Raw genomic sequence first — 14,031 nt, 5'->3', positions numbered from 1 at the left:
GCCAAAGTTGCCCAGTTAAAATAGCAGTGTTAATTACCAGTTCCCTAAGTAGCTAAAGTAAATAGCCAGGGCAGACTACAAGTGATTTTGTTCAGTATTTTATATATTTTCCTTGCACTACTGGTTTTTTTTCCTCACAAGACCATAGATCAGTTACTAAACTGTAGAAGTCCGTCCCTGTCTTTGCCAGCCTCTAAGTGCTTAAGTACCACTTCATCACAAAATGTGAGCCTTGACTGACGAGAAAGCAGCCTCTCTCATATACAGGCTGTAAAATCAAATATTATCATGGAATCACAGAACGGTTTGGCTAGGAAGGAACTTGATGGATATCTAGCTCCAGCCCCCTGCACAGGCAGGAACACCTTCCATCAGCCCAGGCTGCCCAAAGCCGCATCCAGCCCGGCCTGAGGCAGTGACAATGCTGCTCGGCTTCACAGCTCAGTCCGGGACTGTTCAGCCACCCCTCCTCAGCCTTCCCACCACTGCACCCGAGCTGTTTGGAGCTCACTCGCAGCGCAAACACAAGGCTGGCATCCTGAGCTGCCTGCACTGCAGATGGAGCAAGGCAGGCAAGACTGGTTCAATAGGAATCTCGATCAGACATCCGGTGAAAACACCCATTTGCACATCTATTCACGCATAATTTGCAGAAGAAAGGCTCTGGAATTAGTAATCCTTAAAGCAATACAATACTAGCCCAAAATCTGGCTAAACCCTCCAGGAAAATACAATTACCAAAGCCGAAATTCCAACTGATATAAATCAAAAAAGAGGAACTGGAGGGTCAGGGGAGGAGCCCGTGACTGGTAGAAAAGCACCAGAAGCATAAACAGAATTAATTTTGCCACTCCTAGAACACAGCTAAGAGATGAGGGGATAGGGAAGATGAAAATCTCAGGAGAAGCTTCAAGAAGCTGCACCTTCCCGGCCACATAAGAAAAGATGTGTTTTGTTTGAAAGAAATGTACAAGGATTATAGTGCTGTATTTATCTTTGTCCACCTTCTTAATCACATCCAAAATTTCATGCTCTGTTCTTCTGGGACAAACATATGTGTGTTCATGTATCTGTGTATTTTAGTAATATATATAGAACTAATCCAGTGGTCTGATGAGAAATGCACATTACATTTAAATGAGCAAAGGGAATAACAAAGGAAACAGATAAATCCCATTACAGGTGTCTGTGAGGAAGAGAATACTGATGTGGAGCTCCAGTTTGAGAATTTTAACAGCTGTCAACATTAAAATACCCCAGAGGGAATTAGAAGAGTAAAGCCTTCAACAAATCTTGCAGGTTACTGATGTTTGGCCTGTGCATCCACAGAGGGCTGAAATTAATGGAGCAAGGTTTAAACTCAGTGGTTTAGGATAATTTTGTATTCTGGTAAAACTCATCTTCATCATCCAGAATGAATGCCTGTCTTTAACCAAGAGAAATCTAGTAAATGTAGCATTTTCAACCTTCTGAATACTCAGACCAATATAGGCAACCAGAGGACTAAAAATACTGTCTCACTCTTAAATGTAGCAAGATTTAAATTGTAAGTTACTGGTAGCTTGCTATTCACCTGCTTTAGTTACCCCACTAGAAATGTGAGCTAGGCTCAACAATAGGGCATACAATAATTTCTGTTAATAACAAAAAAAAGAAAAAAAATAAAGAGACCTTCCTTAAGAAGAGATATTTGTAAAGAACTATGCAAAGAACTATGTGGCTTTCTGCGACATGAAGCACTATAATCAATATTCAAACAGAAAATAAACACTACAGGATCCAAACTACAGCAGGATTTGGCTTTCAAGATTCAGAGATGCTTGAATTTTAATGCTTGGTGCTTTACTCAACTCATTGCAGTATTTTAAATTATACACTATTCTCAAAATGTGTGTAAATAACGGACAGTTGAGACTGAGAGTTTCCATCTGCTCTGATAACAAATTTTCTTTCTAGTCACTTGGTAAAAAAGGATTCTGATATTGTGTTCTTCTGTTCATTGATCTATCCAGGTAATTTTCAATTAGTAAAATAAATAATTACAGGTTCCAAGAAGACAATCCTTATTAACAGTTTTGCAACCCATTAGAATACTCACTGTAAAACAAAATGAGCCCCTCCTATGCTCACTTGTCTTAAAAGAAAAGTTAGAGAAATAAAAATAATAATAAATATTTAAAACAGTTGATGTTAATGTGTTTGTGAGAGAAGGAAAGAGTAGCTCTAGCTTTCTGTGCCAAAGGTGACAAACTACTTCACTGGTGAAGTCAAGCCTGTTAATTGTTATTTTGGAGGTAATAACCACAACTATTGCAAATGAAGGGCCATTTTCAATCACTTGTAATAAAGGGATGTCTAAACACATATCCAGAAACAGGTTAAGAACCATCATACTAATTTGCACACACACATAAAATCTCACATTTGAGTCCAGAAAGATCAGTGTTGTAAACTGGTATAGAAAATTCAGCATATTTAAAACATAACAGACCTTTTGTAAAGTAACATGTTTTCCCAATTGTCAACCATCTAAGTGAGCAAGGAAAACTGGGTCCAAGACCGACTCTTTACCTAGAGTCCACCTTCTACAATGAAATCTAAACAGTGGTTAAACCCAGTTTTTAGCTAACTACAATACAACACAATAGTATTTGCCTAACCCTGCAGATCTCCAGGGATTATTAACCCTTTGCTAGTAAATGTAACCATTAATTTTTTGCAGACTGAGGAAAGCAGAAAAGAAAACATCAAACTGAAGATCTAAGGTGAATAGAGCACTAGTCTAATTTCTTAAATGAGCTAAACCTATCCAGTGGCTGGAGCACAGGGAGCACATGCTACTCATCCAAGAGCTGTCTGAAGGTTAAGTGAAACCAGGCTACATCTTGCAGCACTAACTCATCAGCTGCCATGGAGAAATCTGCTTAAGTACAGAGTGCTGGCGATGATTTGCAGTGTGTACTCTTCAGAATGTTGCTAGAGAAATGAGGCAGTTACAAGTGTATTTGAAAGGACCTGACTGTAATTAAAGGCTTTTAAAATTTAATTTGGATACCAAATTACCTCTTATTTCTCTTTCCTTAACAAACAACAAAAATCTTATGACCTAAAATAAGCTTTTTTAAAACTCAGAACAGCAGCTATTACTTAGTGGCTGTATTGGACTATCACCCTGAAAATACCACCCAATGAGGTCTTGCTATACTTGCCCTACAAATACATGAACCAATCCCTATCCTAAAGAGTTTGTAGTTTGCATGTTATAAAGTCTAATTATAGCATGAGCATAAACCACAAAACCTCCTACAAGTGGCAAAAATCCGAAAAATCAAGATAATTACAACCCTTGCTCATCCTGATTTTTGAGGCTATTTTTAGAACAGCATAGGCTGATGTGCTCTGAGCTTTTTCATATTTGCATTAAGTCCTCTGTGATTCCTCCTCTGAAATGTGTGCATATGCTGAGTCCATGTGAGATGCTACCACTGGTGCTTGTCATAAGAATTAAATCCCTCTCAAGCTTGTTTACAGCTCAGCACTTGTCATACTGCTCCCCTGAGCTTCATGCCTGGTTGGGTTTTTTCTTTCTCTTTGGCTTTGTGAAAGATTTAATTTCTTTTTTGTTTATGTGTGTACTTACACTTGCAGGTGCAGAAAAGAAAAAAATCACTGTACCCAGATGTTCTGAAGCTGCAGTAGCATACATACAGCTCAAATTAAGGAGAAAAACTGTAGCAGATAAAACCAACTTTCTCATACATTCTATAGCGCATTCAATAAACTTATCATGTTTCATTGACAAGAAGACTCTCAATTCCATTTTAGGAAGACCAGAATATTTTACAGTTGTTTTCTCTGCCCTTTCACAGAGAGCTTTTTAACATCTGAACATGGTTCAATCACTCCTATTTTCAGTTTCACTAATACCCTCTTGTAATGGTTACAGACTCCATCACCACTACAGCTACTGCAATCCAAGCTGTCTTAGCTCATTTCTGAGTTTGTTGAAGCTCACAGTTTCACCCAAATTTTCACTCATAATTTGAAAATTATATTGTATTGTTAAAAAAAAGAAACCCAAACAAAAACAAAAGAAAACCAAACCAACAAAAAATCCCTAAACAACCCTCTTGCTTCTGTAGTAATAGGAGAAGTCATTGTCTGGATTGCCTGTAGGGAATTCAGTTCTGATCTCTGATATCAGGTCTAGTTAAGCATGTCTCCATTTCACAACTGTCACTGGTTAACCCTGCAGTTCCTTTACCCACCACATGCTGCAAGAGTCCATGAAAGGTGAAAATACCACTGAGCTGTGGTTCCCAGGCACCTACTGCAGCCATCCCTGTACACACAGAGCCCAGCAGCTGCAGGCAGAGCCCTCCCCAGGCAGCAGAAGGGCTGCTCATGCCTTGGCTCCACCTCGGCACCTGCATGGAGAGCCTTTCCACATGCATGTTCCCAGGCAGGCCAGTTTAGTTATACAACTATGTGTGGAACAAAAGAATTCTTCTGTGAACTTTTTTTCTGATCACCTTTTACCTTTTGACTTTTCTAGTCACGCACAATTTGCAACACAGAACTTGCTGACAATGGGAATAACAAAAACACAAGCATCTGATGCAGAACCCACTGGAATTTTAAAGGGCACTCTTGTGAAACCTAAACAGATGAATCTGCTTTTTTTTTTTTAGCTGTTTTCAGCTTCAGTAACCTCCTCTAGAGCTCCACTGGACACTATGTGCAAGAGCCTGATCAATGGTTCTGTGACATGACCTCTACCATCACAGCATTTTGCCTGCTGGCACAGTGGGAAAGTCAATTTTTTTACTTTTATACCCAAGTATTTGTTGGGTTTTCTCTGGATTTCCAGCAAGCATTAACATTTCCTCCTCTGCATGTTCAGCAGGGTAAATGAAACATAAGAGACCTAGTGGATAATACAGGTGAGGTGCAGAAAGTGCTTTTCACCTCCCCATAGCCAGATACATTGCAATGATATATATTACACTTGATGGACAGGAACTATGTTTGGACCAAGAGAACTTCATCAGTTATTGATCTTGAACTAACTGGTGTACATTCAACTCAAGAATATCAGTTTACAGTCAGGTCAAATCTTTGTGCTGTGAAGTGACTGGTAACAGTTTTGTCTGATGCTGCACAGAATCTCACATTTCTTAACAGAGATGTCTACTCTCATTAACCAAACTCTTATTCAATAAAAGACTCAAAGTAGAAGTATTTTGCTTGTACATGTTTTATATTCCACTCACAGTAAAGTTCCCATTTTCTGCTGTTTCTTATTGATCTTTTATTGCAATGAGGCATCTTGGTAATCCAATAACTCTGTTAGTTTGCTGCTCTGTATTTTCTCTGGAGATTCTGTTCAGAATTCCTATCACCATTAGCATTACCTATAAAGAAGAGAATACAGCTATTATGGCAGGGGTCAGTTCAGAGTGGATATATTTTACCCACTCTAATTATGGATAAGCAAAAGACTGACCTTCTAAACATTTTTTTCATAGCTCCCTCTCCTTGTTCTCTGTAAGTTTTGCAGAATAACATACATATAAAAGACATGTGACCAAGAAATTCTCCTAACACTAAAAGTAGATTGTAAGCTCTCTGAAACTATAATTTTTTTTATGGAAAGAACTAACACATTTGTAAGCACGTGTAAACACATATTAAATAAAGAATACATTAATATAAACCACAAATTATGTGAGAGGACAACAGATATTTTTATTACTGTCAAAATATGAATAGCAATTAAAAGGCAACAACACATTAAAAGCTTCCAAGATAGCTGAGTAGCTCACCAAGAAGAATGCCTGGATCAGTAAAATGCTCTAATTCAAGTATAATGGCAATTTTAGAACAAACTGTTTAGACAACTTTTATGCTCAAAACAGCCTAAGGAGTGCTGCTGAAGTCTCATTTTTAACATGATAAAAACAAGATCCTCTTTGTGTTTTATTACTCCGTTCAGGTACATCAGGGAAAATAAAAATCAAGTTATGTTGTCATTATAGTTGCACATAACTCTGTGTGTGTGTACACAAAGGAATGAAGGAACAGTCCAATGTAGCTAAGGCTTCACCTGACTTCCTACACTGCCACAATTTTTCTATCAAGTTCTGTGTTTCTGAAGTTTTCCTTTAAGGCTGAATTATTCCTAATTACTCACAGTACTGGGATTCATTTTGACTGCCTCTACTCCGTCCCACTTAAATGATATCTAACAAATACACTGGATTTCATTAAATATCCTGGGAAATGATACTATGTGCCTTCAACTAGCTAGCCCCAAGAACTAGTGAAGTCTTTCCCAGATTAGGTGGAGAGACAAATCTCATCTGAAAACCTGAGAAACAAAATTCAATCCTGATTTCAGGCAGTAAACACATAGGTAATTTAAACACGTACAATTTAAAAACTATTAAGCATTCATGTTGCAATTCTACAGCATTAAAAGAGAGAAAAACAAGGGCTTCAATTTGTTGCTAGAATATCATGACAGATCCATATGAAAAACTCACAAGAGGCTGTAAGGAACAGACCTGCAGGTGATTTTCCTTTAATCAAAAGGACTAATTCTTAACTACACTATTTGGGAGCAAAACATATGAAGGTTACATTTTCAAAGCTACCACACTGTTCGTATGAGACAACTTCCTTCTTAAAGCACCCACTTTATTCACAAAAATTTTTGGAGAAAACAGCTCTTTCAACTTAAATGCCTAACACTGAGACTTTAGTGAACTGAAGTGTTAAATGCAGTCTATTTACATTAGATTCACAGCATAAGCAACCTAGCAATGCTGCTTAAAAATGGAGAATTGCTTGCTACAGAAAAGCTACTGGTTTTGATCACGGACGTGATCTTATTTTGGCCTGATTACAGCCCACACATGTAATTGGAGGAGTCAATTTCCTTAACATGAAGATAAATTTGCCCAAACATAAATGCAGATACAGATATAACATGACAGTTATCTTCCTGGTTGTCAGAAAAAACTCAGCCTCTCTGATATAATGGTTTCAACAGGAAAGAGCCCCTCAACAAATCCAGCACATTTTTATGTAAACAAATTCATTAGCTTTATAGCACCTTGAAGGTACAACTACATTCACCTCCTGCAAAGTATTTCACAGATAAACATTTTCCACTTTTTTGTTTTCTTTAATCTGGTGCAAAAAGGAAATACCAACTTTACAAAGTTTATTTGGGTCAATGAAATGACTGAGTACAAAATTTTAATTAGCTGTCTTACAGCTATAATAGTGATCCAAAACTCAAAGGAACTCTGCACAGTGTCTGTAAACCAATATGAAATACCAGTCAACATACTTTTCCTTTTAGCACAGAATTGGGAAGATTAGAGCCAAAATCTTGCATAAGAATAATGTTCAAAGGAGATAACAAGCCATCCTTCATTGAAGGACTGAGAACCGTCCTTTTGAATGACATTAAAACAGGAATAAATATTTTCTTCAAAGCAAAAATCATTCAATGTAATCAAAAAAGATACTTACCTTTTTCTTTTATTAAGGGCATATGAAGCATACATCAAAATATACAGGATACAACTAGACAAAGTAAGTTCACAAGCTGCAAAAACCAACACTAATGAAAAAAAAAAAAAGAGAACAATTAGGTATACATTTGCCCACCACAAAAAAGTCTAAGTGGTCTGTAACAAAATTCTGCTCTGACAGCTTATGGTCTCAGTCTTCAGTGGAATATTTGTGTATCTGACAGTATTAAAAAAAATGACTTTTCTGCATGCCAGCATATAATAACAATGCTTAATACCTGCAGAAAAGTTTTAAGATCTTTTATTTAAGGTGTTACAGAATACAAGCATTACTCAAGATTCTTTACCCTGACATTTAGTTTCTGATTCTTTCTAGAAGTAGCACGACAGAAATGAGATTTAACACTTATTGCCCAAGTTCTTCTCTCTCTCTGCCCAAGGAAAAGAAAAGTAGACAGTTTTGTTATGACACTGCTTGCACTTGAGGAACATCCAAGTGACTGAATGTTCACTGATCATCATGATGACTGCAGTTTTCTATGAAATGTCAATAATGTAGACAGCATACATGTGGGACATGACTTCCTTAAAAACAAGCACTATATAAACAAGCTGCAGTGATTATTCAAGCAAATATGATAAAGCCCTTGAGAGGAGGGGAAAGGGTGATTCTACTATGGACACCAAGAATCAAGTGACTGTTTTTGGGTAAGGCAATGAAAACTGGAGGTGAAATGTCTTCTGCAGGACAAAAAGAGAGGTGACACACTGAAAGAACTACTGATGGCTGGATGGAAAAAACAACTTTAAAATTACTCAGAAACAACAAATTGAATCATGTGCAGTTATCTTAAATTACCTGAAAATGCCTTAATGAAACCTGATCCTCCACAGCAGCTTCTGCAAAAGTACCAATTCAACTTCTCTTCTTTGGGAAATCTCCCAAAAAAATTATAGAAATTTATCTTTGTACTTCTGCAGTTCCCTACAGCGTTTATTAGCAAATCTATTACTCCATATAAGAAAAAGAGTAATGAGCTTTAGTTTTCCTCCTTCACAAAAATACCATGCCAGTGTTTTCATGATATTCCTTCCCTGCATATGAAAAGCCATCTCCTGCTCTTGCTAGAACAATCAAGTTCTTTCACCTCTTCTTTCAGAAGGACCAGAAGATATTCGAGTGGTTTTTACCTAACATTACTTTTTGCATAAGCATTGTCAACATGGTTTGAAACAAATGGCATTTTACATGATAAGCAGCTGAGATGACACGGACATAATTCTGCCAAACACACAGGTTTTGAGTTCTATATGCCACTTTTTATCAACACTATGTGGCCAAATCCTTCCAATTTCTTATTAAAATGGTAATGTTTTAAAAGTTTAAATGCATAATAAATGACATATATGTGGAAATTTCAAGTATGGCAACTGGTTCCAGTTGAACTTTATATAGTTTCTAACACCACATATCAGAGCATTATTCCAAATACAGAATTTGCATGGAAGATCACCAACCAGACTAAAAATACTACAGATTTCCCTGGGTTCCAACACAGATGCATTCAAAACTCCCTTGGTAACAAACACATACAGTTTTGTAGTTGATTATCTGCTTTAAACTGCCTAAAATAAAGCATCACATTGACTAACCCTGTGTGTGTAAAAGCATGAAGACATCAGACTGGTTAACCAAAGCACTATTTAATGGTTTCACTGAAGTTTTTAAAGAACAAAGGAATAATCCAACTTATTCTTCTCAGCTTTTGCATGTATTGTGGTATTTGAATTTCTTCAAGAGGCAGATCTCAAAGAGCTGTGAATGTATTAACTGCTCCACTTTTTTTAAAGTCTTCTACACGTGCATGGATGACAATGAAGATGCAGTCCAAAATTTAAATTATACATCTCTTTAGAGCTTGAAGGAACTTATGAGGCTGTTGAGATCTGTTTTATTTAGAGGTTCCAATAGTGAGCTGAATGGTCTCTAGATTTTAATACTGTTAGACTCACTTAGCAGCTAAGCTCGGTCAACTTAAGAGGACATAGGAAACTTCAGTTGCAGGCTGATGGGCCAGAAAAAAATCTGTATAGTCTGGAAAGGTTAGCACATCATATCACAATACACAGGTACAAAAAAATGTTTATGCATAGGCACTTGCTCATTTAATTCTAAAATAAAACCAACCAAAACCCAACAAAAATCCCCAGCGAAACATAGGTCTAAAATTCACAAAAATGAAGTTACTTATTTTTTGGGAACTGTCACTAAATCTTTTTAAAAAATAGGAGAAGGCTATGCCCAAAGTTTCAAGTTGAGCATAAAATTATACACAAAGACAATTTTTTGTTGCAAATATTTACTCAAAAAGTAATAATTTACAGCAGTACTTTAACAGCTGTTCAAAACATTTAACATTCATTAAAAACAAAACCGTAAGTCAAAAGCACATTCTGAATGTTTCAAATGGAGCAATGAAATCAAAGGAGCAAGCTACTGTTATCATATGCATTCCTAAATCTAGCTAACTAGAAGACAAAAAAAAACCCCTAAAACCAAAAAACCAAACTAAAACCAGCAGCCATCTTTCTGTACATAACTTGGACTACAAAAAGTCCTGAAATTGAACTGTACAATACTACTTTATATGTCCTTGTGTCCAATTTTTAAGTTAGCCAGTAGCAGCTGCAAAATGGCAAAATGCATGCCAGGTGGTGTTTCCAGTTTGGAGTTTTCCTTTTTTTTGTTTAAAACCATTTTTACATCAAACCATACTTTGGTGTGACTTACAGACCATTCCTATGGGTCTACGGCTAAGAGTAATTGAACCAATGGTAAAAGCCTAACATCTACAGTACTTTCAGCACTGTGTCCTACTTCATACAGCTATGTTTGGTAGTTCTGCACAGCCTGCACAGTGAAAACTCCACAAATATATTTTTTATTGTAATAATTTCACTTTCACTGAAAGTTTATTAAGGTAGGTTTACAGCCTGGCAGGATTACACCTGTACAGAGGTGCACAAACTCATATACTTCTGTTTGCGTGCTTTTACAGACAGGAATGTGACACCAAGTTCCAAGGTTTGTATTTACCTAAACTATCAGCAGACCAATAACCTTCATTGTAAGTGTGCTCCATGTCAGCATCACAAGTGAATTCCTACTCAATCCCCAGTTCAATGATATTCACACTAAAGAATTTAGAAAAATACTTTCTGGGCGAACAAATCACCTTATCCTGGGCTAGTTAACTATAAAAAAATTAGAATTTATACCTCTTTTCAAGTATCAATCTAATAATATATCACATCCAAGAGACAGGAAGATATATTTTAACATGTTACCTTTTTGAAACTTAATGAATTCAGTCATACATACACATACATGCTACCTCCTATGCAAACTTCCCTTTGGTGTCTCTTTCTCTTCTCCCTTTTAAAATGTTTAGTCTTTAGCATCCATGAGCACACTCATCAGGAACGGTCCATGGTGTTCTTACCAGTTTAAAACAAACAATAAAATTAACACAGTTTCAGCTTGCTTCATTCTCATCTGTCTTGTTTGCAGTTGCTTCCATTCTGCTGGGATTGCTTTCTCTAGAAGTCTCATCTGTTTGTTCAGCGAGCTGTCCCGCCTTCTTTGATGAAGGTGCGACATTACCTTTTTGGAGAATTTCAGTAGCTTCATGCTCTAGTACTTCTGATGGAGTTAAAGGCTCCAAATGAATACTGCCTTGTTCACTTATGTCTGAACTAACAGATTCAGGCTCATCCCTCTTTCTCAGGAACTGCTCAAAACTGACATCTTCACCCAGCGTCAGCTTTAAGTCCCTCACGTTCTTGGCTGAAAGCGCAGTTTGATCCCAGCTACGCACCTTAGTCTGCTCATTCAGGACAACGTCATCTGAACTTTGGCACATTTTCGTCTCACTTTCATCATGAATACGTTTTTGTTTCTCATCTACTAACTGTTTCCTATTAGCTGAATCACAGTATGCTCTTTTCTCATGCAAAGAATTCTTTGAGCAGTTGCCAGAGAGTTCCAAACTACGGACATTTTCTGTATTTGACAGTGATGAGTCTTCCCTCTTTTCAACGGATGCAACTTTTTTAGTTTGATTTCTACTGCATTCTTTTGTTTCATCTGAAGAGTCATGCTCTTGTTTCCTGAAAAAAACCAAAACAAGTTATTTTTAGATATGATTCTTATAATTTTAAGTTATAAATGAAATAATGCAATGCTTGGCTATACTCTACAAAATGACACTCGGAAAGGTATTAAAGATTTCCTCTTTGGGATTTGTCATGAGGATTCATAGCAAGAAAGGCAGAATTTGACTAACAGCTGCATTTTTCTCATCTATTTACAAACTCAGCTTTGTATTTAGCAGTCAATTAATACTCTAATTCTTGCATTTCAGCTGCAGAAAGCAAAGCTGCCTTTGTGTGACACATGGAATTTCCCAAAATAACACCTGTAGTAGCTCCTCTACCTGCAGAGCCTCTTTGATACAGGTGCAGATAAAACTGCTTCACACCTTTATACCACTGACTCTGCAATATTCATGAGAATAAAGCTAACAGCTGGAAAGCTAAAATAATAAATCCAAAATTTATTTGACCAATCACAATCTGGATTCACTGAAAAAGTAAATCTGTGAAGCAGCATTTTCAGTCACCTTTCAGAGTAAAACTGAGTGTTTATAAAGAGGAAACACAGACAAGTTCAATTTTCTTCTGTAAAGATTAAATCTGGTAAAAGTTTATTACAATTTTTAATCAATCCAAAGTTTTTCAGAATGATAAGCAGATTGAATTACCTAAAATGATGATGGTGACAAACAAACGATAACTTAGATTCTGACAGGCCTCCACAAATTACAGTTCAGAGTCAATATTAACCCAGATCTCACAGTGACCAATTTCCAGGTTCCCTGAATATGAAGATGCATAAGAAAAGCAAACCATTCCTTCATTGTTGGCTGGCATTCAATAGTCAGCCCAAGGGACTGACTATAAACTGCACATCTCTGCTGTGGCAGCCCCACCAAAGGTGTGCCTCTGACACAGCCCAGCTTTCTGCAGCAAGACACACAAAGCTGGATTCTTACACACCATGACCAGTAATTTATGTAGGATAAAAAAAGAACTGTCTTGGATCTTCACACTAGATACTAAGGTCAGAGATACTCTTAGACTATGAGGAGACAAGACAAGACATTATCCCCAGCCTAGCTTCTTTCTCTCTAATGGAGATTTCGGTGTGGATAATGAATTAAGATTCAATGTTTTAAAATACTGTATGGTTGAAATAGAGATAAGGATTGCTTTCTACTTACAGTTAGAAAGCAATTTGGTAATCTGAGACTGATTTTTAAAGTTAATACTTATTCTGAGCTTAAACATACTTCACTTGAGAATTCTGAAGTGTTTTATTGGGTGTACAGAAATTATAAGAAACTTTTTTCATGTAAGCTCTTCCAGTTATCTTGCCTCAAGAAAGCCAGGAACTAACAGCCTTAAGATAGTGAGCATTACTTTTGTTCTGATTCTACCTGAGGAAGGATCTCCATACCAGAAGGGCCTTTTATACTGTGACCGAAGTATTTTAGGATCTAAAATGCTAAATTAAGTGCATAAAGCTACCTGACAAAAACATTCCCCAATATAAGCTCAGTTTTCTTTTATTTGTCTACCATAACCCAAACAACCAGAACAGAGCTGTAGTTGACTTTAGGACAACTGTAAAACATTGCAGCTGACCTCCAACTACTATCTGGAGGGGATGCTTCCTGCAAAATACCTTTAGAGGCACAGTCCATACATTAGATGAGCTATAAATTATTTAAATTTATTGACTTTGAAAACCACATTAATTAAACAGCTTATCACAACATCACCAAAATTGATTTTCTGTGTTTCTGTAAGAAAATGTTATCGCAGAGATAGCAAGAAGTCTCTCCTACAAACTTGTTAAGTCATCAGTTCTAATAACATCTAACCTTTCAAAGGTTTCTTACAGAAAAAAAAAACAAACAAACCCCTCAAAACTGCTTATGCCTAAGTCTTCTTTGTTGATGTTGCATTAAAGGCAAATTTAATCTGCTGAAGTATGGTGCTGCCTCTCTTATATTTAGATAATGTTATTAATCATAAATTAAATTATTCACAACCTCAGCGAGTCTTAATGGTTGTCTACAGGGTGCAAAATACTTGACACAAAAAACAGCTTTACCACTTAAATTTTATGAAAACTGTATACTAATATTAGATTGATCAACCACATGTATTTTCCTAAATCCAAAAAAGCAGTCTAACCCCAGACCTTTAAAAGAGTTTAAGCATATAGTAGCAGTATACCATGAATACTTTCTAACATTAATGTTCTAGCAGCTAACCAGCATCTTAAACTGTAGCATAAACAATCACATATTATTATGTATTACATCCTAATCTGCAACAATAGATGGCAAAAATATCTACA

The 14,031-nt window shown here is 36.6% G+C and overlaps 1 protein-coding gene across 6 annotated transcripts in view; it reads right to left on the bottom strand.

The window, feature by feature from the left end:
• Window positions 1-9,232: 9,232 nt before the first annotated feature.
• ZNF280D (zinc finger protein 280D) overlaps window positions 9,233-14,031 on the bottom strand; it is a 44,366-nt gene continuing 39,567 nt past the window's right edge. For 4 of the 6 annotated variants that reach the window (XM_059858290.1, XM_059858289.1, XM_059858292.1 and 1 more), the window contains one exon: window positions 9,233-11,714. In XM_059858290.1, coding sequence (XP_059714273.1) covers window positions 11,081-11,714 — 634 coding nt within the window. In that variant the 3' untranslated portion in view covers window positions 9,233-11,080. The remainder of the gene's footprint in view (window positions 11,715-14,031) is intronic. The other 2 variants (XR_009488128.1, XR_009488127.1) reach the window with 1 other exon arrangement.

This window comes from Haemorhous mexicanus, chromosome 13, assembly GCF_027477595.1.
Source record: "Haemorhous mexicanus isolate bHaeMex1 chromosome 13, bHaeMex1.pri, whole genome shotgun sequence".
NCBI lineage: Eukaryota > Metazoa > Chordata > Aves > Passeriformes > Fringillidae > Haemorhous > Haemorhous mexicanus.
Note: the sequence above shows the minus strand (reverse complement) of the source record. Positions and strands in the feature narration are given on the sequence as shown.